The sequence below is a fragment of the Glycine soja genome, chromosome 19 (assembly GCF_004193775.1).
Source record: "Glycine soja cultivar W05 chromosome 19, ASM419377v2, whole genome shotgun sequence".
Classification (NCBI taxonomy): domain Eukaryota; kingdom Viridiplantae; phylum Streptophyta; class Magnoliopsida; order Fabales; family Fabaceae; genus Glycine; species Glycine soja.
In genome coordinates, this window is record NC_041020.1 from 30,386,666 (window position 1) to 30,411,527 (window position 24,862).

Here is a 24,862-nt window from a genome sequence, read left to right on the forward strand (position 1 = left end):
TGAGAAGAAGACACATGAAAGAACCTCTAGGATGCACATGACTACAATCAGATATTAGTAGTGTCAGACCGTGCCTTCAAATTGTTGACTGCATTTTTTTTCTCTTTTTTTTTGATCGAATCGCCTCCATCATAAATTAAAGAAAACAATACACACACAAAAATTACAGAGCATAAACCTTTCGTCCACGTTTAATCTACAATTAAAATTCATAGAAAATTACAGGTGGTAACTGAAATCTTACAACATTAATAAAAATATGAGAAGAAGACACATGAAAGAACCTTTGGGATGCACATGACTACTCGTGCCTTCAAATTGTTGACTACATTTTTTTTTTCTTTTTGATTGAATCCCCTCCACCATAAATTAAAGAAAGCAATACACACAAAAATTACAGAGCATAAATCTTTCGTCCACGTTTAATTTACAATTAAAATTCATAGAACATTATAGATGATAACCGAAATCTTACAACATTAATAAAAATATGAGAAGAAGACACATGAAAGAACCTTTGGGATGCACATGGCTACAATCAGATATTAGTAGTGTCTGCCCGTGCCTTCAAATTGTCGACTGCATATTTTTTCTTCTTCTTCTTTTTGATTGAATCCCCTCCACCATAAATTAAAGAGAGCAATACACACAAAAATTACAGAGCATAAACCTAACAGAATATGCTTATTAATTTGAAAATTATGATAATTTCCATATCCTAATAGAATATTTAAAATTCATTTTTAAGTACCTATTAATTTGAAATGAAAACTAACAAAAATACAAATAAAATATGCTTATTAATTAAACATTAATAAATTCACAATGATTACGGTAAAAACAAATACAAAATTGAAGCTGGTTTGAATAATATGTTAAAATTGATAGTGTAATATTTAAGATTGATGGTTAAGTACCTACTAATTAAGAATAAGTTAACGTCTAAATTATCATTATTTCAATATCCTAACAAAATATGCTTATTAATTCAAAAATTATGATTATTTGTTGTTTAAGTACCTATTAATTTGAAATGAAAACTAACAAAAATACAAATAAATATGCTAATTAATTAAACGTTAATAAATTGACAATCATTACAACAAAAACAAATACAAAATTGAAGCTGATTTGAATAATATGTTAAAATTGATAGTGTAATATTTTAAATTGATTGTTAAGTACCTACTAATTAGGAATAAGTCAACGTTTAAATTGTCATCATTTCAATCTCCTAATAGAACTTTAATAAAGAAAATCACAGCTGATAAAATGCAAATCCACCACAAACTATCACACTGTAGAATCTAAAACAGAACCAAAAATCCATCATTTTCAAAAAATACTTGTTAAATTCAAAACCAACAATATCGACCTCATGAAACAAAAAAAAAGGGTCACAAATCACAAAAACTAACCAGTTCAAAACACTACAGCTATGGCAACAACATTAGCACTACATCTATACTCATGCATTTGAAATGAAAATTAACAAAAATACGAAAAAATATGCTTATTAATTAAACATTAATAAATTGACAATGATTACAGAAAAAAAAAATACAAAATTGAAGCTGGTTGACATTGACGAATTTGATTTATTTTGATGACGAATTTGGTAACAAATCCCAACATCTCCTATGTTTTATTTGAATAAATTAAACTATAATAGTTTAATTTTTATCTTTGACATTTTCAAACTATATTTATCATTTATTTATTTATTTTTCGCTTGAAACATTAATGTTATGTTAACATTTAAATTTAAAAATAAAATTAATTTATTATAATGATGACTAAATGTACTGATATTGATAATTATTTATTCTCATGCAAATTGATTTCGGTCATTTGATTTAAAATGCAAATCCATCAATAATCGTTGAAACAAATATAGAAAATGAATATAAATTAAAAATATGATCTTTCGAAATCCAGAAATTGAAGTGAAAGCTCAACAAAATCCAAACAGCCTAAGAATCATTCATTCAAGGAAAACTGAAGCAAGTTAAACGCAAAAGATCAAAAATTAATAAATGTTGATTGACATTGATGAATTTGAATTATTTTGATGACGAATTTGATAATAAATCCTCACATCTACCGTGTTTTATTTGAATAAATTAAATTTTAAAAGTTAATTTTTTAGCTTTGATATTTTTAAATTATATTTATTATTTATTTATTTTATTATGATGGATTGTAGACAATGCTGCTTTTTTCTGATAAAAAAAAGTTAATTTTCTATTGTAAAACCCTTTGTAAAGTCATAGGAATGGTGAATGATTACCAACATTAGCGTAACATCTTAAATTTTCTACACGGTACCTATTTCAACTCTCAACAATCTAACATTAATGAATATTGCCTCCACAGTTTCAATCCCATTTGAAAAATGATTTTTTGGTAGAGTACAAAATTAAATGTAGCAGTTGAGTGTTAGAACACAGAAATGAGCGTCCGACCATTTAGTGCTCATTCACTTTTTTCCTAGCTTGGGCTCAACTATTTAAGTGTTCTTCACATTCTGATCTCACAAATCCATTTCAATCGGAATAATATGTTTACTATTACTATTAACATCAACATTGAATAAATTAAATAAATTCTTAATGATACAATAATTCAAATTCAAATTAGAAATTTTAAAATGTTGCATGATCTGAGTTTGAATTCTATAAACACAATAAACATAAAATGTGGAGGAAAAATCTTTAAAATTGCAACTAATATATTCCAGATAATGCTTTGGGTGACAGTTTCTTTATTTGTTAATTTGAAGATCAAACCTTTAGCACCACTGTTAGCCTGTCCCAAAAATCAAACCACAAAAAATTAGACAAAAAAATGGGAAAAAAATAGATTAAAATGTCACCTTTATTCTTCAAGACTTTAATTGTGAATCATATTTTTGCAAAAAATCAGCAACAACTCTTGTAGCAAAAATGTCAGAAGATCATTTAAAAAAAACGAAAAAGAATAGAGGAGAAACAAAAAGCGGAGAAGAATCAGCAACAAAAAAAAAAGATAAAAATTAGACAAAAAAATGGGGAAAAAATAGATAGAAATGACACCTTTATTCTTCCAGACCGCCCTGTGAATCATATTGTTGCAAAAAATCAGCAACAACTCTTGTAGCAAAAATGACAGAAGATCATTTTCAAAAAAAAGAAAAGAAAAAGAATAGAGGAGAACAGAAAAGAGAGAACGGAAAGATACTAATTGGGGAGAGAGAACTAAGGGAGAAAAGAGAACTGAGGGAGAATGGGGAGAGAGAATGGGAAAATGGAAAACACAAAAGGATAGTCTTGAAAAGAACCTAGAAACCATTTTCCGGTCAACCCAAGCAAAGAACTGCCAGACCAAGCAAAAAAGCTTCAGCCTTTGGGTTTTCCTCATGGGAGAGAAAAGAACCAAGCATCAGCCTTTGGGTTTTTCGGCCAAAACAACCAAATGAAAAAAGAAAACACAAAAGGATAGGAGACAAAAGAACCCATAAATCATTTTTCGGCCAAACCAACCAAAGAATTGTCAAACCCAGGAAAAAACCTTGAGCCTTTGCGTTTTCCTCACGTGAGAGAAACCAACGGGCAAATCAAGCAATAACCTTTCGATTTTTCGGCCAAAACAATAGGAGAATAATGGATTCCCTCATTCCCGTCCGACATTTGGAGAACAACAGCACCAAAGCATTGTCTTCGATTGCAGTGGAATGAGAGAGAATGAAGAACGAGTAGGAAAAAAAAGAAAGAGAATGAGAGAGAGAATGAGAATGGGAAATGGTAGAGAGAGAATGTGCGTTTTCAATCAACTGAGATAATTGTGCGTTTTCAAATTCTGAAGGGAGATAATTGGTATCGCATTAATTACGGTTTTTGAAAATGCAAACGTCTTGGAATGGGTAAAGCATCGTGTAACTCATTTAATTTTTTTTATTAAAAAAAAGCATAAATGTTAAAATTTGCTAGGCCGACACGTCACCAAAGATTGATGTTGACATTTTTGGGTGGGAAACGGGAGCACCACATTGCGACAGCTGGCCATCCAGGGATTTGTTTGTATAAGGATAGTAGACAAGCAATCAAAAGGGCTTCTCCATAAAGGTTGTTAGGAGTAGAGGAACTAACATGTATAGCATTCATCATTTCCTTAAGGGTTCTTTCAGCTACTCCATTGGACTTGGGTGAATAAGGTAGGGTTACTTCATCAATTATACCTTCCTTTTCACAAAAGTCATTAAACAAAGTGTACTCACCACCTTATCAAATCTTAGCCTCTTTATTTTTCTATTCAATTGATTTTCAACTTCGGCTTTATAAGATAAAAAAATATCAAACACTTGATCTTTGTGTCTAATTAGATAAACTTTAGTATATGTAGAGTAATAATCCATAAAGGTTACAAAATAATTCTTACCTCCTCTTGTCATAGTTTGTTTTAAATCAACAAGATCATAATGAATTAAGCCTAGCAGTTCAATTTCATGTTGTACAGAAGGACATGGTTTCTTAGTTAATTTTGATTCAACACATATTTCACATTTCTTACTTTGTTTATCATGCATGTTAATTAAACCTAGGCATTGCAATTTCATAACATACGTTGGATTAACATGTCCTAATTTAGCATGCCATATATCATAACAATCAATCAAGTAAGCATAAGAAGATGCATTCTCATTAATCACTTTAGAAACATTGAGTACAAAGAAACCCTGATCACAAATACATTATTCTTAGACATAACTATCTTATCAGACTCAAAGGATATCTTTACCCCAACCTTTCCCAACAATGCTAAAGAAATAAGGTTAACTCTAATAGAGGGAACATGTAGCACATCATTCAAAGCCAGTGTTTTCCCATATGTGAGCTTAAGAAGAACTTTTCCCTTTCCTTGAACTAGAGTAGTTCTCGAATCATTAAGATAAACTTGTTCTTCTCCATCCCCCATAGTAGTGTAGGAGGTAAACATACTCTTATTAGCACAAATGTGTCTAGTAGCCCCATAGTCTACCACATATTTGTTCACATTGGTGACAATATTCACTTGAGAAATGACTGCAACAATAATGTCATCTCCTTCAACCAAGTTAGCCCTAGGCTTAGGAGGATTGTCATTTCTCACAACTTTGTACCTGCACTGAGGAACAAAATGTCCTGGCTTCCCACAAACAAAACATGCTTTTTTTCTTGAAAGAAGGATTAGAAGCATGAGCATGTGAGATGGATTAAAAGGAGCAGAACATGGGTTATTATGTTTGTACTTTTTCTTGTTATTGTGATAAGTTTTGTTAACATACCTCTTATGAAACAGTTTGTCTTGTACCGTGTTTGCCTTGATAGAAATTGCTTTGGTCCTTGCTGCAAAACTTTCCTTCCTATTTGTATCTTCAATGATAATGTGGGTCATAAGGTGATAACTGCAAAATTTGAGTTTAATTGATAGTCAATTTTGACTAAGAATGATTAGAATTCATTTTCTTTGCTGTTTTTTTAATGAAATAATGAGGAATTTAATATCATGTAAATTTTTTACCAGCATGATTCTAAAGAAGAAAATTACAAGTGCTCTGGAGAAAAATTGAAGTAGCAACGTGTAGAAAAAGCCTTGAAGAAAAAGTTGAAGATTGGAACAACTTGCTTAGCGAACAAGACAGGCCCAGCACGCCCCCTCGCTTAGCGACTAGCTCAAGCTTAGCGCGAAGATTCTCGCGCTAAGTGCATGATCACCGCCATACTTGCTAAGTCCAGAAGGCTCGGTTAGTGCGGGGTCACACGAATTTTAAGCTACCTTAGGCCTATAAAAGGAGTAAAAAACAAAGGAGAAAGACACACCGAGACTCAGAGCCCTTTATTGAATACACCCAAAGCCCGAGCATCTCTCATAGGGGAAACCCTCTCTCTCTAGCCATTCTCCCCTCTTCCTTTATCCATCCCTTTTCTTCTTCAATCTACATTATCTCCTAAAGTGTAAAGTCTCTCATGGCAATGAGAGGCTAAACCCCCATTGTTAGGAGCCTAATAGCCAAAGGCACTTGTAATGTAATCTTCCTTACTATTTATTTAATGCAATGCCAATTTCTATTGTTTCTTTCTTGTGCTTTATTGTTATTGTATGGCCTGATCATCCATGCATCTATTTAAGGGTTAGGCATTGGGAAGTGTTTAATTTCTAAAGAACTGGGAAAGGGCATCTAAACAACTCATAGATAGGGATAAAGTGATCTTGTCTTGCCTATGCGTACATCTCTAAACTTCATGCAATTTACTGTTTTGTCTCTACAAAGGGATTTAGGAGAAAGAATAGATAAATTAGGCTCTTCATTGTGAGGGATCAGGGTTAAGTATCTTAGTAGATGTGGGTGGAAATTGAAATAAAATTAAATATAAAAACATATAAATATTGCATCTAGGGTGGTTAGGCATGCTAGGTCCCAACATATTTGAATTCTAAAGTTATCATTTGCATTTAATCTTGTTTATTTTTCTTTCCTTTTAATTTCCAATTCTTTCTTTCTTCTTTCTATTATAATTCCTTATCTCTTGCTTTCAAATTGGGTATACATCAACTAAAGTACAAACAAAGTTCGTGTGGATTCGACACTCGGACTTCGGTTTTAACTTTACTACTTGTGACAAATTGCTACACTTTCCAACGAGTTAACATAAGGTCTGGCAGTGACATATGTTTGTGTTTGTGCTTTAACTATTGTTTATAGTTTGTCCAGGACTCCGACAACTTCTCAATCAAGAGTTCAGAAATGAACTCGTTAGGCAGAGAGATGTTTTCAGTCTCCAGGTTTTCTAGCAACTTGTGGTATTCATTGATTTGTACCTTAATGTATTTTTCTTCATTCATGGTCCAACGGTAGTAGTTGGTGATGATGAATCTCTGTCTGACCCTGTCCTCGGTAGTGTATTTGAGTATGAGAGAGTCCCAGATCTCTTTGGATTCCTTGTAGGAGCAATAGACATTGAAAAGATCATTAAACAAGGCACTTTAAAAAATGTGATGGCATACCTTATTGTCCTGAACCTATTGTTGAAGTTAACTAGCATCACTAGCAGCATCAGGTTTGGGAGTGGAAAGAGCAAAGACAACTCCATGCATGTTCAACAACGTATGAATGCGTTCTTGCCAGCGACAAAAGTTTTGGCCAGTGAAGATATCAATTTTTGAGACGTTAGGCAGCAGCTTGGCAAAGGTTGCAGTTAGTGGCGTAGGGTTGGAAGTATTGACATTGTTGACAAGTTTTGCGGCTTCAGCCATGATATAAACCTTTTAGATTGTTGTTGCTGAAGTCGAAAATCACGAATGCGGTTGAACTTCCTGAGGCATGGCAGTCACTAACCTAAAAGGTTTATCTATAGTATCCCATGCAAACCTTCTAGGATACAACAGGAACATATTAGCAGAGCTAAGGTTATAGAACTCGCAAAGATAAACAACCCAGGAATAAAGAGGGAGAAAGATTAATTAAAGCAAAGAGGAGGAGCAAATAATAATAATATAAAAAAATATGATCAAACCAAGTTGCTCAAGTGTGCACCTGTATTTTTTTTTTTTTGGAAACAAAAATGCCAAAGGAATTATAATTATGTGTACGTAGGAAAGGAAAGGCATATATATGGCTGCAATATATGTGGTCCTTGGCTTTTTGGCATTTGCATTTATAATCTTTGTGTAGTACATGGTGCAATATGTGGCACAGGTTGTTGTGCTTGGTTGGTGAGTGTTAATAAGTTAAACAAATATATGGTAACATCACAATTGAAAGATATTATCAATTAATTGTTCTAAATGGTCAAAGCAAATATTGTTAGTTAACAAAATCTCCAACATTTAAAAACAAATTATGTTAGTTATCAAAATCTCTAACGTTTGAAACAAATTATGGTAGTTATAAATAATTTATAATATTCTTTAATTAAATATTTTTTTTAAAAAAATCATTTGAAATAAACATTAAAATTACAACATATATCATTGATACGAGAGAGGTTATTGAGTTGGTAATTGTCTTCCTTAACTGCTTGCCAACCTCCCCATTAAGAGTGCATCTCTAGGATGAGTGAAGTTGCTGGATTGTACATTGCCGAGTTGTCTGAGTTACAAGATTGTATAGTACACAAGCCCCCAAGCTCTAAGTTTGATATAGACAAATGAGTTTGATGATGTCTTTTTATATGACTAAAGTTGTGGAGGAGGACATTACAAAATACTATTGCTGGCGTAAAGGTTGTCCTTTTCAAACCTCAAGCCTTCATGCATTGTTAAGGTTATTTGTCTTTGAGGTATTGTCCTTTTGTTCCAATTTGATATTCGGTGATTTGTCACGATTTTGTTTGATGCCTCAATGGATTGATGAAAGAGGATATTTGTTAATTATTCTTAGCCTTAACTTGTAATAGATGTAGGATTTTTGACATATTAATTGGAACAAAAATCAATGATTTTAAGTTTGAGAGATAAAAATATTAAGTTAGGAATCAAAATTAAAACTAGCTTTTTTTATTGGAAAAAAGCATATTAAATTCTTTAACTTTTATGTGTCTGAGTACAAATCTTTAAACTTAAAATCCACTAAAAATTATCATATATATATTTTAAAAATAATTATTGTAAAAATGAACAAACTTAGCTTATATTAATAATTTGTGATAAAAATTTTATGTTTTCAATAAAAGAGTAATTAAATTCAAAATAAAAAATAATTATTTTTTTTAGAGAAAATAAGCCATACACTATAATGTAGCTCTATGTAGAACTTGTAGGCCTTTGGATCTTTTTCATCAATGGAATCCTTTGCTTCTTGAAGATCAATGACAGCGGAATGGAGAAGGAGGAAAGGTGATTGAAGATGCCACTTCAAGGAGAAGATGAGTCAAGAACAACACAAGGTGACTATATGATGTGGCAATGGGGTGTAGCAAGCAAATGCTCACATCCTCCTTGGTCTGAAATTTAATTGGATTGGGCTTCTCCTAATTCCATTAAATTTCTCTCCCAACACACACATCAAATAGTGCACTTAATTCATGTGAAATTATAAAACTACCCCTAATACAAAAACTGGTATAGGTGCCCTAAAATACAAGGGCTGAAAAATCCTACATTACTAGGGTACCCTAAACTTGTGCGGTACCCTCCCTACACTATGGAGCCCTAAATATGAGGCCCAAAAAAGAATGAAACCCTAATCTAATATGTACAAAGATAATTGAGCTCATACTTGGCCCATGGGTCCAAAATCTACCCTAAGGCTCATGAGAATCCTAAGACCTTTTCTTGCATCCTTGGCCCAATCTTCCTAGAGTCTCCTAGCCAGGACTCTGGTGATGAGTCTCCTCCTTGGGAGGATTGCATCATCCCCTCCCTATTGAAGAGGATTTTTCCTCAAATCTGCATACCCTTCATAATCTGAATCAGCTACACCTACAAAAGGAACCAAATCAGTAATGTTAAAGGTGTTGCTAACTTCATACTCCTCTGGGAGGTTTAGCCTATATGCATTGTTGTTGATCCTTTCCAAGACCTGAAAAGGGCCATCACCTATAGGGTTAAGTTTGGACTTTCTCTTAGTAGGAAATCTTTCCTTCCTAAGATGGAGCCAAACCCAATCCCCTTCATTAAGCACCAACTCCTTCCTTCCTCTATTGCCTTTAGTTGCATACACCTTTATTTGGTTCTCTATTTGGTTTCTAACCCTTTCATGTAATTTCTTCACAAACTCTAACCTAGATACCCTTTCTTTATGTATAAAAGAAGTGTCAAGTGGAAGAGGAATAAGGTCCAAAGGTGTGAGAGGATTGAACCGATATACAACCTTAAAAGGTAACTGCCTGGTAGTTCTGTGAACCCCCTTGTTATAGGAAAATTCCACACGAGGAAGGTACTCATCCCAAGACTTGTGATGACCTTTTAGGAGAGCCTTTAACAATGTGGATAGAGTTCTATTCACTACCTCTATCTACCCATTAGTCTATGGGTGACAAGTGGTGGAGAAAAGGAGCTTAGTTCCTAGCTTAGCCCGTAAAGTTTTCCAAAAATGGCTAAGGAACTTAGCATCTTTAGCAGACACAATGGTCTTAGGCAAACCATGAAGCCTCACAACTTCTTTAAAGAAGAGTCTTGAGATGTGACTAGCATCATCTACCTTATGGCATGGTATGAAATGTGCCATCTTGCTAAACCTATCCACCACTACAAAGATAAAGTTTACACCCCTCTAGGTCCTAGGAAGCCCAAAAACAAAGTCCATACTAATATCTACCCAAGATGCAAATGGAATGGGTAAGGGTGTGTATAGCCCATGAGGCATCACCCTAGACTTGGTTTATAAACAAGCCATACACCTAGTGCATTATCTATGGACATTCTTTTTCATATGGGGCCAAAAGAATTTTTCCTTGAGGAAGATAAGAGTCTTATCAATTCCAAAATGCCCCATTAGCCCACCCTCATGGCTCTCTTGGACCAACAACTTTCTAATGGATACTTGGGGTATAAAAAGCCTTCCCTCCTTGAGCAAATACCCCTTAGCAATATAGAATCCATCTTGGGCCTTGTGCCCACAGCTAGCATAAATGGGAGAGAAGTACTCATCAGAAACATACAATTCCCTTATGTTATCAAATCCTAAAATTTGAGCTCCAAGGGAAGAAAACAATGTGTGTTTACTAGAAAGAGCATCTCCAACCACATTGGTCTTTCCTTTTTTGTATTTGATAACATATGGAAATTGCTCTAGGAACTCTACCCATTTTGCATGCCTCTTGTTTAACTTGCATTGCCCTTTAATGTACTTAAGTGATTCATGATCACTATGAATAACAAATCCTTAGAAACAAGGTAATGTTCCCAAGTTTAGAAGGCTCTAACTAAGGCATAAAGCTCCTTATCATATGTGGGGTAGTTGAGAGTGGCACCATGAATTTTCTCATTGAAGTAAGAAATAGGGTGCCCACCCTGCAACAACACAGCTCCCACACCTACACCAGAAGCATCACACTTTAGCTCAAAAGTTTTAGAAAAGTTAAGGAAAGCTAGAACGGGTGCCTTGGTGAGCTTTTCTTTGATCAAATCAAAGGCTTGCTCTTGTCTCTCACCCATGTGAGTGCCACATTATTCTTCACCAACTCATTGAGTGGCGAAGCAAGTGTAGAGAAATTAGGAACAAACTTTTTATAGAAACTTGCCAACCCATGGAAGCTCATAATATCTTCTACACTTTTTGGGGTGAGCCACACTTGTATGGCCTTGATTTTCTCAGGGTCCACATGGACCCCATTTTTGCTAACTACAAAACCTAAGAAGACTACATTATCGATACAAAAGGTACATTTATCTATATTAGCAAAGAGAGCGTGTTTCCTAAGAACCAAAATTACTTTCCTTAGATGTCCTAAGTGATCATCTAGGTCCCTACTATAGACTAAGATATCATCAAAATAAACAACTATAAACCTACCTACGAACTCCCTTAGGACATGATTCATTAGCCTCATGAAGATGCTTGGTGCATTAGTGAGCTCAAAAGGCATCACTAGCCACTCATATAACCCAAACTTGGTCTTGAAAGTAGTTTTTCACTCATCACCTTCTCTCATCCTTATTTGGTGATAACCACTTTTAAGATCAATTTTGAAAAATATGTTTGCACCATGCAACTCATCAAGCATATCATCAAGCCTACGAATGAGGTGCCTATACTTCACAGTTGTGTTGTTGATGGCCCTACAATATGTATACATTTTCCACTTACCATCCTTCTTGGGCACCAACAACACAGGCACAACACAAGGACTTACACTCTCTTGGACCCAGCCCTTCTCCAACAATTCTTAACTTCGAATTCAATCTCCTTGGTCTCTTGAGGATTAGTCCTGTAAGCTGGCCTATTAGGAAGGCTTGCTCCTGGGACCAAGTCTATTTGGTGTTCTATTCCCCTAAGAGGAGGTAACCCAATGGGTATCTCTTTGGGAAATACATCACCAAATTCCTATAAGAGTTCTTGGACCTTTGGGGGAATGGTCTCAAGTGTGGGAATTGTGGCAGTGCTAAGGGAAGTCTCCCTTGAGAGGGGAAGGTAGAAAGATTGCTTGAGGAGAAGAACTCTCTTAATATCTCCTTTTGTTGCAAAATGACTCTTCTTCTTTACAACTTCCTTAGAGGAACACCCTCCCTCTTTTTCGTTCTCTTTGACCTTTGGAGCTAAGGCCTTACTATCTTTTTTTTTTCTTTTGTTTTTCTAACTTTTCCTCATCCCTCTTGTCCTTCATCGTAAGTTGATCCTTAGCTACCTGTGAAGGTGTTTAAGGATGCAACACAAATTTAGTGCTAAGATGGGTGAGGGTAATCTCATTAATTAAGCCATTATAAATGATCTTCCTATCAAATTGTCATGGCCATCCAAAGAGAATATGCCCTGCCTCTATGGGAACTATATCACAAATAACTTCATCCTTATATGTTCCAATGGAGAAAGGTACCTTCACTTGTTGGTTAACTATCATTTTCCCTTGCTCATCGAGCCATTGAAGTTTATAAGGTTTTGGGTGGGGAATGATATTGAGATTCAACTTGGAAACTAATCTTGTGCTACAACAATTGCAACAAGATCCACTATCCACAATGAGAGAACAAGTTTTATCTAAAATTTTGCATCTTGTATGAAAGATGTTCTCTCTTTGGGATTGGGATAGATCACAAGATTGGCCTCCAGAGAGCCTTCTAACCATTAGGAGGCCACCTTCTTCATGGGGGTAGACTTCTTCACTAGACTCTTCACCCCTTGCTTCATCTCCACTTCCACTAGAGGAAGAAGAAGAAATAGTCTCCTCTTGACTGCTCATAATCATGGTTTTCTTTGTGGGGCATTGAGAGGCAATATGACCTCTCCCAAGACATTTGAAGCATTTAATGTTTCTAGTTCTTGCTTGGGAGCTAGTCTTAGGGGTGGGTTTCTCTATGGTCTTATCCTTATCTTCCTTGGGTTTTGAAGGTGCAGCACCCAAAATTCCTTGGGCTTGGTCCTTCCTTGGATAAGAGGGAAAGCCACAAGATTTTGAAGAAGGCTTCCTTTTAAGTTGTTGCTCCACTCTTATACAAAGTTGGACTAGCTCATCTAGGTCCTTATATGGAAAGAGTTTAACCTTGTCCCTCACTTCCATATTAAGCCCACTAAGAAACCTAGCTATGCTTGTTCTTTCCTCCTCCCTAAGTCCAGCTCTTAAAAGGAGTAGTTCCATTTATTGTCTATATTCTTCGACACTCATACTTCCTTGTCTAAGCCTTTGGAGCTTGTCCATAAGCTCCCTTTTATAGTAGGAAGGAATGTGCCTCTTCCTAAGGGCACTCTTAAGATCATTTTAATACTCTATTGGAGGATCCCTATGAATCCTTCTTTCCCTAACAAGGGAAGTCCACCAATAGAGGGATACCCTTTGAAGCTAAGGGTAGCCAATGGAACTTTCTCGCTTCACTAATATGATGGAAAGCAAAGAGTTGTTCAACCTTCATTTCCCAATCTAGGTAGGCCTCAACATTATCTTTTCCTTGGAAATATGGGATATACCACATGGTGTAAGCTCCATTGGAGCTTGTAGGCCTAGGATCTTCTTCATTAATGGATTCCTTTGCTTCTTGGAAGATAAATGGCAGTGGAATGGAGAAGGAAGAGAGAGAGGAGACGCCACTTCAAGGAGAAGATGAGTCTAGAAGAAGCTCACCACCATAGGAGGCCATGGATAAGAGCTTGGAGGAAGAAGGAGATGAATGAAGGGAAAGGGAGAGAAGAGCACAAAATTTTGTGCTCTAAAAGAGCTCTGAAATCTGAAGTTAATATTAAAATGATTAAAGTTTGAAAAAATACACACACATGACTTCTATTTATAGCCTAAGTGTCACACAAAATTGGATGGAAATTTGAATTTCAATTCAAATTTTACTTGAATTTGAAATTGAATTTGTGGAGCCAAAATTTCACTAATTATGATTAGTGAATTTTAGTTATGGTTCAGCCCACTAATCCAAGATCAATTCCAAGATTCTCCACTAAGTGTGGTTAGGTGTCATGAGGCATGTAAAGCATGAAGGACATGCACAAAGTGTGACTATATAATGTGGCAATGGGGTGTAGTAAGCAAATGCTCACCTCCCCCTCTAAAATTTAATTGGATTGGGCTTCTACCAATTCAATTAAATTTATTTCCAACCACACACATCATATATTCACTTAGTCCATGTGAAATTATAAAACTACCCCTAATACAAAAACTAGTCTAGGTGCCCTAAAATACAAGGGCTGAAAATCCCTATATTTCTAGGGTACCTTACCTACATTATGGAGTCCTAAATACAAGACCCAAAATTAATGAAACCTTATTCTAATATGTACAAAGATAAGTGGGTTCGTACTTAGCCCATGGGCCTGAAATCTACCCTAAGGCTCATAAGAACCCTAAGGCCTTCTCTTGCATCTTTGGCCCAATCTACTTGGAGTCTTCTATCCAATGCCCTTGTGGGGTAGGATTGCATCACTAATGCTAACCTCTTGAGACCTTTTATCTATTTCTCTTCTTTGGGAGTGAAGTATAGTATGGGACCTATGCCTCCCTCCATAGTAGTCACTTAACTCTTCACTCAAGCTTTTACAAGACTCATGACTACCATATGAAGCATTTCTTCCTCTTCTTAATTCTTTCATTAATTTTCTTTGTTCTTCTTCTCTTATTTTCTCTCTTTCATCTTGACTTATTTCTTCCACTCTCTTTTTTCTTTTTATTTTCTCTCTTGTTTTTATTTCCATTATTTAAGGGATCTCAACTCATCTAATATCCTATACAAGGGGTCCTTAGGAGTAGAACCCTCACCATTAACACTAGATGAAGAATGAAGACTCATGTTGGTTCCTAAGTGATGGTTCTTTCTTGTTGGGGGTTTTAAAACAAAAGGTAAAAGAAACTATGGTTGAAACTAGCCAAAATAAACACTAAAAGAGGTGTGAAAGATAAGGTAAAAACTAATAGGTAAAAAAAGCTATCTAGGCGGTTTGACAATGGAATGTAAAGGAAATTTAAAGCAAGCTAGACGGTTTCCTATGTGAAGGCTTGGATGACCCTTTGGAGGTCCCAACTGGCTCTTCATTTAGTCTACACGATTTACACTAAGCTATTACACACAAATAGAGGTTTGGGTGGTCTCTTGGAGACTCCCCATATCCAAATACAAGGAATTGCAATTGAAAAAATTCAGCACTCAATTATTTTATTATAACAAATTTAACAAAGCAATTAAGGTCTTCAAATTTTTCTTCAATGCTTGTTTGTTTTCTCAAGTGTTTCACCCAAAATTTGGTGAGGCTTTGGTTGCTTCAAATCCAATGGTGCTCCTAGGATGGTTAACCTCGAAGACTCTAAAATCTTCCTTCAAGCAATGCACCAATTTCCTCTTCCAATCCTTATTCTAGGCAATACTTAAACGCAAAAAAATAAGAAGACAAGCAAGAAACCAAAAGATGAAATGAAAGCTAAACCAAAAGGAAATTTATGATGACATTAATTCAATGAGATTTGAGGAAAAATAAAGCAAAAGGACAACACCACAAGCCAAGGTGGAACACAAAGGAAGTCCTAGAATGACACTAGATTAGATTGACAAATTAAAAACAAGACTCAAAGAAAAATTCTAGTTATGCCAATTTGGCAACACATCTAAAAGATGAACAACTCCAAGAATTCAAATAGGCTTGTAATACAACTCAAAATAATGAAAAATTTTCAAGCAAATCAAGCATACATATTTGTTTTTATTTTTTGTTGTTGTTCTGGACGTGTATTTTGGTGTTAATCTTTATCACCTTTTCTCACTCATTTCTTTTTCTTTTTTGTTCATTATTTTTCCATTGTTTGCGTCCAGATGTCTATTTTATCAATTTAAAATTTCAGCTCAAAACTCGAAGTATTCAAGCCATAGAGAAGTTAAGAAGACAGTGTGCCTGAACTGACAACAACCAGAATTTCAACCTAGAAATCAAGAGTAGTGTTTATGTTGCTTAAGGCTTGGATAGTTACAATTTGTGTTTGCTTATGCTCAATTGTCTCGGATAACACAATTCAAGAGAGCTTAGGACTTATTTTGATTCACAAATCCAGCCACAACTCAGCAGCACAACTCAATTTCTTCATAGGCATCATATAGGAAACTTAGAAAACAAAAAAACTTGAACAACAACTCTACTTCTAGGAATTGATTCAGAACATGTTATGAACTAAATAGCATGCATGAATTAGACCCAAAATTCAAATGATAGGCTAAAAATTACAAAAATACGTGAACAAATGTATCTAGAATTCAATCAACAAAATCAAAATTTAGCACAAACTTAGAACATAATGTGACAATTATTATGACTAAACATGACTCTAAGACAACATGAATGAAGTGATTTACACTTAGATTTTTGTGTTTTCTTTTCTAATCAATATTTTGCAAGAAAATTGAGATCTAAAGGTTCATCACAAGAAGATTATGATTGAAAAAAATAGAACCTAAAATCAACACAAAAACATGATTCAATAGTAGATTTATAAAATTTGAACCATAGAAATGCAAGAACAAGTGTAAATCTATGATTTAATCGGTTTATTTTTTTGAATCTACTTCAAATAGAACCAAACCACAAAACAATGGAGGAGATACATGGAGAAGGCGATGAAGAACAAGGAATTAAAGTGAATTGATCGAACAAAAGATAGAGGAAACAAAAGAACATCACCTAGACGGAGATGCTCTGATACCACATAATGTATCTCTATGTAGAGCTTGCAGGCCTTGGATCTTCTTCATCAATAAAGTCATTTGTTTCTTGAAGATCAATGACAGCGGAATGGAGAAGGATGAAAGGTGATTGAAGACGCCACTTCAAGAAGAAGAGGAAGGCATGGATAAGAGCTTGAAGGTAGGAGATGAGTGGAGGGAGAGGTAGAGAGGGGAACGAAATTTTGAGAGAAAGAAGAGGGAGAATGAGGTCTGAACTTTGAAGTCTAATTTCTCAAATGATCAAAGTTGCAAAATGCACACACAAGCCCTCTATTTATAGCTTAAGTGTCACACAAAATCAGAGGGAAATTTGAATTTTTGTTTAAATTTCACTTGAATTTGAATTTGAATTAGTGGAGCCAAATTTCACTAATTATGAATAGTGAATTTTAGCTATGGTTTAGCCCACTAATCCAAGATCAAATCCAAAATTCTTCTCTAAGTGTGCTTAAGTGTCATGAGACATGTAAAACATGAAGGATATGCACAAAGTGTGACTATATGATGTGAGAATGAGGTGTAGCAAGCAAATGCTCACCACCTCCTTGGTCCAAAATTTAATTGGATTGGGCTTCTCCCAGTTCAATTAAATTTCTCTCCTAACACACACATCAAATAGTGCACTTAATGCATGTGAAATTACAAAACTATCCCTAATACAAAAACTAGTCCTAAAATACAAGGGCTGGAAAATCCTAGATTACTAGGATACCCTAAACTTGTGGAGTACCATCCTTACACTACAAAACCCTAAATATAAGGCTCAAAAAATAATGAAACCCTAATCTAATATGTAAAAAGATAATTGGACTCATACTTAGTCCATGAGCCCAAAATCTACCCTAAATAAAAATCATAAGGCCTTCTCATGCATCCTTGGTCCAATCTTCCTAGAGTCTCCTAATCATGAATCTGGTGATGGGTCCCTCCTTACGAGGATTGTATCACACTAATAATTTAAATTAGTTTTACACGGTTATTCAATTATAATTATCATGAATGTTAAATTTGTTGAATTTTAAAACAATTACTTTAAAAATCATATCAACAATAATTTATAATTAAAAGATTATTAAACTTTTTTTTACTAACAAATATTGATAATTAATGTATTATGTTAATGAAAGAGTTTGAATCCATGCATAAGTAGTCGGTGTTGACTGTATATTTTTTTAATGACAAATATTAATAATTAATATGTTAAGTTAACATAAAAGAATTTGAATCCATGACTTTCTTGGGACTCCAACCCTTCCTCCGGGCACCATATCTCCACTCCCCCAATTAGATTCTTAATAAATGGACCATGAACGTGTCTATACTGAGGGTAAAGTAATATACAGTGAACACGACACGGAAACGAATATATGTAAGACATGAAAAAGCTAGATTTGCCGCGTCGGTGCGCGTGGTATATAGTGAACACAGAAACGAATAGATAAATTTGCTGAGAGACACAAAACAAAACCATTGGCGCCAACAGTTGTTTGTTTCCTCTACCATCCAATTACGCTTCTCTCTGCCTCTACGTAAATAAAAATATGGCTCTCATATTCCAAGCCAATAACCCCAAAAAACCAATGGCATCGCTAACAGCGGGGTTTCACCGCCACAACAACCACCGCAGCCATTCTTCTTCTGCGTCCAAAATCATAATCTTCTTCTGCCTCTCTGCCTTTCTCGGCCTCGCCATCATCGCCAACCTCTTCCGCGCCTCCCTCTCCACTCACTATCTCTCCATCGCCACCAACTGGGTCGACACCAACGCACCCGTCCTCATCCTGAAACTCGCCGCCACTCCTCACAACAGCAACAACAAGGTAAGAATTCTTGTTACACCCTGTCTTTCTCTTCTTTGTTCTTAGAACTTGGGGGTATGGACATAAACAGAACCTTACAAAACCAGCTTGTAAGATAAAGGTTGTCCTCACTTATATACTACGGGATCTCCAACATTCTGGGTTTCAGGCTTTCAGCTTAATCCAAAAGTTAGCTTACAGGTTGAGGATTGTTTCGTGTTACCACTCAATATAGGATTTCCAGTGTTAATGAGTGTAAAGTTTGAGCATTTACGGGTGATTCAATAACGACCCGATAACATGTTGAGAGTTCAAGAGTTGTCAATATTGGATCTCCAAAACATTCTTTTACGTCAAAGACTAGACATTTGAAGTAAAATTTGGACATCTGCAGATGATCTAATAACAACCAGATAAGGGTGGTCCAACAACAATAGCTAGGATAGACTAGACTTTGTTATCACCTTGAAATTTGAGTTAGGTCTAACTTAATTCAATTAGTTCAAAAGTTTTTTTTTATTTTTTATCGGCAGTTAGTTCAAAAAGGCAAGGATTGACCATCACTTGTATACACTGTTTTGGTCATATAACTTGACGGTTGCGGTTTGGTCCCAAACCTTGACATTGGGGGAAAAATTGCGGACAGATGTGGCTGATGTCAAAAAACCTTTACGCTGTGGCTGCAATTGCGGTTGCTGACCACAATTTAAAACAATGTAACTGGTTAATGTAGGATTTCCAACACATAGGAATTGATTTGTTTTGTGATTGTTGCAGGGAAAAGATGGGAAGATTGCACAAAGGATGGGTCCCCAGAGATTCCTTTCGGCTACATTTGCGGACTTGCCTGCTCCAGAATGGCAATGGGAGCAGATGCCGTCGGCTCCAGTGCCTCGGCTAGATGGGTACTCTATACAGATTAAGAATACCTTTTATGTGTTTGCAGGATATGCCCATCTTGACCATGTGAGTGTGTTGCGTTTCCTCCTATTTAGTGACCTCATGTACAGGGATTTGAAACACTAAAATGGCATAATTTCAGGACTAAACTAATGTAATTTGAAGGACTAATGCTCATTCAAGTTTTAACATGTTTTTTATCTATGAAAGTATTACAATTTCTTTTAGTTCCTAAAAAGATTATTTATTTTCAGTTCTTATATTTAATAAAATGGTGATAAATGAGCTTGGTGTTTGTTTGTTTCTTCAGGTGCACTCGCATATTGATGTGTTCGATTTCAGCATCAACAAATGGGTAGATCAGATTAAAATGCCAAATGAAATGGCTCATTCACATTTGGGCATAGCATCTGATGGCAGGTATATATACATTGTCTCAGGACAATATGGTACCCAATGCAGTGGGCCTACTACCGCTTCCTTTTCGCTAGACACTGCAACAAAGAAATGGAAACCTTTGCCACCATTGCCAGCCCCCAGGTACACCATGAACATATGCATCAGTACTGCACTTACTCATTTGCTGTTTGTCAATGTGTGTTGCATGTTATTTTTTGAACTGCAGACAAATGCAGTTGATGCGACCATAGTTGTGGTCGTAATGTGGTTATTGCAGCTACAATTGTGGCAGCAGATTGCAATTTAAAACTATAGGCCTTGTATCTAACAAATGAAATGCCTGTTAAATTGCTCACTGTTCACTACATTGATGATTGATTGAGTTTTACTTTTACTAGAGGCTTAGACTTTGACAAGTTGGTTGAGGTATTTAATTGTGAAACGGAAGATTTTAAGATGAGAATTTCAATCCAGGTATGCTCCTGCAACTCAATTATGGAAAGGAAGACTCCATGTCATGGGTGGTAGCAAGGAGAATCGCCATACACCTGGAAGAGATCATTGGAGTTTGGCTGTGAAGGATGGTGAAACATTGGAGCAACAATGGCGGGACGAAGTTCCCATTCCACGTGGTGGACCACATAGGTTAGCAGACTGCTCAGATTCTAGTAGTAGGCTGCAATTCCTGTTCAATAGTTAACCATGATGTTCTCATTTAATCTTTAGTTTATAATAGGAATCCATGTTTTGAGAAAACCAAACCTATGTTATTAAAGCCTAAGAAGCTTTTTGTGGGAATACTTGGCAAGTGGTGTGATATTCATTGTCTTCAAAAGGAAGTTGATTGTTTTTCATCTAACTCTAGTTATTTGGTGCAGGGCTTGCATTGCAGTCAATGATCGACTTTTTGTTATTGGTGGACAAGAAGGTGATTTTATGGCCAAACCTGGTTCGCCTATATTCAAGTGTTCACGCAGACATGAAGTATAATTTTCTCCGCTTGTCAACATCATACTACATGATTTACAAATTGCATATAATAATATGGCAGTTACTTTTTCATGCCTAATATGTTGAGAGACCAGCATATATTGAATTCTATATATGATCTTTTCAAGGGAACTTGTGGAATTAAATTTTCTTACGTTTCAGGTGGTCTATGGAGATGTTTATATGCTGGATGATGAAATGAAATGGAAAATTTTGCCACCTATGCCAAAACCAGATTCTCACATAGAGTGTGCATGGGTTATTGTCAACAATTCAATAATCATCACTGGAGGTACCACAGAAAAGCACCCAGTGACAAAAAGGATGATGCTGGTTGGGGAAGTTTTCCAATTTCATTTAGACACAATGGTACATTTTTCAGTCTTTTTGCTCATTAGAAATAGATTGTGCATTTCTTTTTATCCATTAATACCTCCTGGTCTCTCACTTCGCTTTTTGGCTATTGTAATTTTATGAGTGGTGTCAAATGAATGGATCATTCATGTAATATAACCCACCAGTCAATTGTCCCTAGAATCTTGTTTTTTAGAAGCAACAACAAACTTCAGAAAACCATTCAATAAGAATTTGCCTATGAATTCATTGTGGTGACTAATATTCCCTTCAGATCATTTGACATAATTTTATTACTGATTGCAGAAATGGTCAGTGATCGGAAAGCTTCCTTACCGCATAAAAACCACATTAACTGGTTTTTGGGATGGATGGCTATACTTTACATCAGGACAAAGGGACAGAGGGCCAGATAACCCACAACCAAAAAAGGTAGTTGGAGAAACGTGGAGAACGAAATTACATTTGTCATAGTTTCAGATAAAAAAGCTGAGTCTTGTTAAAAGTTTTTTTTTTTTTCCAATTTTTGATTCACATTGCTGCCACATGCCTATTCAAATTATTTATCTTTTCCTTTTCAATTAATTCAATGCCTTAATTAGGAAATAGTTATGTAAAATTTGTCTACCTTGTGTACAGAGTTCAGATTTTAATGGATATATTGGAAATTGCAGTTATTCTAATCTTGCCACTCTTTTTTGGTAAACTACACACGGTTGGTTTACACATGCAAAATAGTAAAACAACACCAAATATAATCCAGATATGCTTCAGAATTCAGATAAATGCACAATGGAATTAGTTTTGTATTTCTGGCTTCCGCTTACAATGTAGGATCTGTTAGATCATAAAGTAAAGACAGTCAATTAGAGTCATTTGTGCAACCCAAGGAAGAAGAGACAATTCTTCTTCTTATTATTTATGGATTTCCTCTAGTTATATAGTTATATCTACTTATATTTATAAATTTGTGCTAAAATATTCTTTTATCTGTCTTTTTCTTTTGTATAAACTTTTAAAAAGGAAACAATAAATAAGAAAAGCAATATTATCTTTACCTAACATATTCTTAATTTCTTCCAAGTAACTGAGAAAATGCATTATAAGTTTGTTATAAGAAAACAATAGTATTATCACAAACAAAGTTCAACACAATTGATAGATGGAGAAAATTTTGTTAGGAAAGGTAAAATTCCCTTCAATGATCTCCAAGTCTTGAGGGTTACCTTGCTTTTAATAAAAAACAATATTGTTGTGCATGACTCATTTAATGAGTAGGGCAAAGTTGGAGTGGAGCGTAAGGATTACTTATCGATGAGTTACAAAGCGAGTTGGGGTGTGGGGACAAAACCTTACGGAATGCGTAATATTGTACGCAGATTAAGATAATGTGCACGTAAAGATAATGTACGCAGTTTAATGTACACATATACTAGATATTTTGATGTAACCCCAGTGTGGAAGAATAAGAAAAAGAAACTGTTGCTCCTGAGGGCGTAGGGACACTTGTCAAATCTCGTTAAATCTCTTGTGTTTGTGATTTCTGTAACACTTGATCTAATCACACTAGAATGAGAGGGATTCAGGTTGTACATATATGAGACTGTGTAGTTGAGGATGACTTAAAATAATTAATTGATACTATCTATACCAACAAGATGCTTCTCCTTTTCGGTAGTCCATCACTTAAAAATTTCATAGTTAAGCATGCTTAACTTGGAGTAGTTATGCGATGGGTGCCTTCTAGGAAGTTTCCAAGAAAGTGTGCGAGTGAGGACAAAACATGCTAAAAAGTCTTGTGTTGGTTTGTGGGATCAGTCATTGATCCTAGAAGCAAGCACAATTGATTTTGAGTTCTCGAAAAGGGCTACCTACGGAGGGTTCTGACCAGTGGAGGATTATGATCAACAAGGATGTTGAGTGAAGTGTCATCACGTGAAGTGTCATAATGTGAGAGCCATTGAGTAGTCAAAAATTAGGGATGCTACAATTTCTCTCATCCTTTTACAATTCCGGTTGCTATTGGAAACAACTAGTATCAAATGGAGCTTGACTCAGAGACCAAATTTGAAGTGAGGAAGTTCAATGGAATTGAGAATTTTAGATTGTGGCAGAAACAAGTTAAGGATTTGTTGGGACAACAAGGTCTTTAGAAGGTGTTGTGCGACTCAAAGCCTGAGAAGATGGAGAATTTGGATAGGGAGGAGTTGTAAGAGAGGGTTGTGGAAACCATACGCTTGTGTTTGGCAGATAAGGTCCTTTATGACGTGATGGAATTGACGTCTCTAGGGTGGTATGGAAGAAATTGGAAATTCAATAATGTCAAAATTGCTGACAAACAAACTATATATGATGCATAAATTGTACGAGCTGAAGATGTACAAGGGTTCGGATCTCCAATAACATAAGTCTTTAATTAGATTATCAGCGATTTGACAAGGCTAGAGGTGAAGATTGAGGATGAGGATAAGGCATATATTCTACTATGTTATTTGTCTTATCCTTACGAACATTTGTTGACAACCTTAACGTATGAGAAATACTCAATCAGTTTGAAGGTGATACAAGCTGCACTATTGTCTCACTCTCAACGGAGACAAAATGCAGCAGGGAGTTCGCAAGGCGATGATCTTTATGTGAAGGGGAAACATGAAGTTGGAAGGACATAAGGCAAAGGTTCTAGTGGTAGGCAAAGGAAGAAGTCCAAGTTCAGAGAATGCAAGAAAATAACGAAGTGCTACAAATGCAACCAGAAAGGGTATTTCAAGAGGGACTTTTAAGAGTTGAAGAAATTTGATGAAGGGTCATCCTACTTAGCAAATGTGGTAGAGACTAACAATTCAAGCAACTACAGTGATGAAAATGTCTACTATACTGAGGGAGATGGCTAATGCAGTCAGTTGACAAATGCATGGATTCTTGATTTTAGATGTTCATACCATATGAATCCCAACAACGAGAGGTTCACCACATACAAGTCAGGTAATTTTGATAGTGCTTATATGGGTAATGATAAAGCGTGTGTTGTTGTTGGAATTAGACATGTGCAAATTGCTATGGATCATGGTGGAGTGGAACGTTCTGTGATGTCCAACATATCCTTGAGTTGAGGAAGAATTTGATCTCATTTGGTACCTTGTAGGCCAATGATTTTAGTTACAAAACTTATGGAGATCAAGAAACCCTCAGAGTGTGTAAGGGGGCGTTTACTATGATGAAAGCATAACGGACTGTAGAAAATATTTACAGGTTGTTGGGGAGCATAGTTGTAGGCCAAGTTGCATCTTTTGAGTCTAATGATGATGCTACCTGATTGTGGCACTTGAGTTTAGGTCATTTTAGTGAGCGCGGGATGATGGAGCTTCATAAGAAAGGACTCTTGAAAGAAGTTTGAGGTTGCAAGTTAGACTTGTGTGAGTATTGTGTGCTTGGGAAACAAACCATGGTGCAATTTAAAGCTGCAAAGCATACCACCAAGGGAATTCTAGATTATGTGCATACTAATGTGTGGGGTCCTACTAGAGATTCGTCCTTAAGTGGTTCTCACTATTTTGTGATCTCATTGATGATTTTTCTCACAAGGTTAGGGTGTACTT

At 35.6% G+C, this 24,862-nt stretch overlaps 1 protein-coding gene across 1 annotated transcript; it reads left to right on the forward strand.

The window, feature by feature from the left end:
* The first annotated feature begins 18,272 nt into the window (after positions 1-18,272).
* Positions 18,273-21,949, forward strand: LOC114399073 (kelch repeat-containing protein At3g27220-like). Its single transcript, XM_028361176.1, has 7 exons — positions 18,273-18,644; positions 19,401-19,589; positions 19,834-20,063; positions 20,397-20,567; positions 20,801-20,906; positions 21,075-21,281; positions 21,573-21,949. Exons 1-7 carry the CDS (start codon positions 18,366-18,368, stop codon positions 21,738-21,740), a joined length of 1,350 nt encoding a protein of 449 aa, XP_028216977.1. The 5' UTR covers positions 18,273-18,365; the 3' UTR covers positions 21,741-21,949.
* The last annotated feature ends 2,913 nt before the right edge of the window (positions 21,950-24,862 follow it).

Excerpts from the sequence above, each read along its gene's own strand:
- LOC114399073 (XM_028361176.1), top strand. The coding sequence starts at position 18,366 with ATGGCTCTCATATTCCAAGCCAATAACCCCAAAAAACCAATGGCATCG. Across the intron at positions 18,645-19,400 it reads CTCACAACAGCAACAACAAG|GGAAAAGATGGGAAGATTGC; the intron begins GTAAGAATTCTT and ends TGATTGTTGCAG. Across the intron at positions 20,064-20,396 it reads CCACCATTGCCAGCCCCCAG|GTATGCTCCTGCAACTCAAT; the intron begins GTACACCATGAA and ends ATTTCAATCCAG.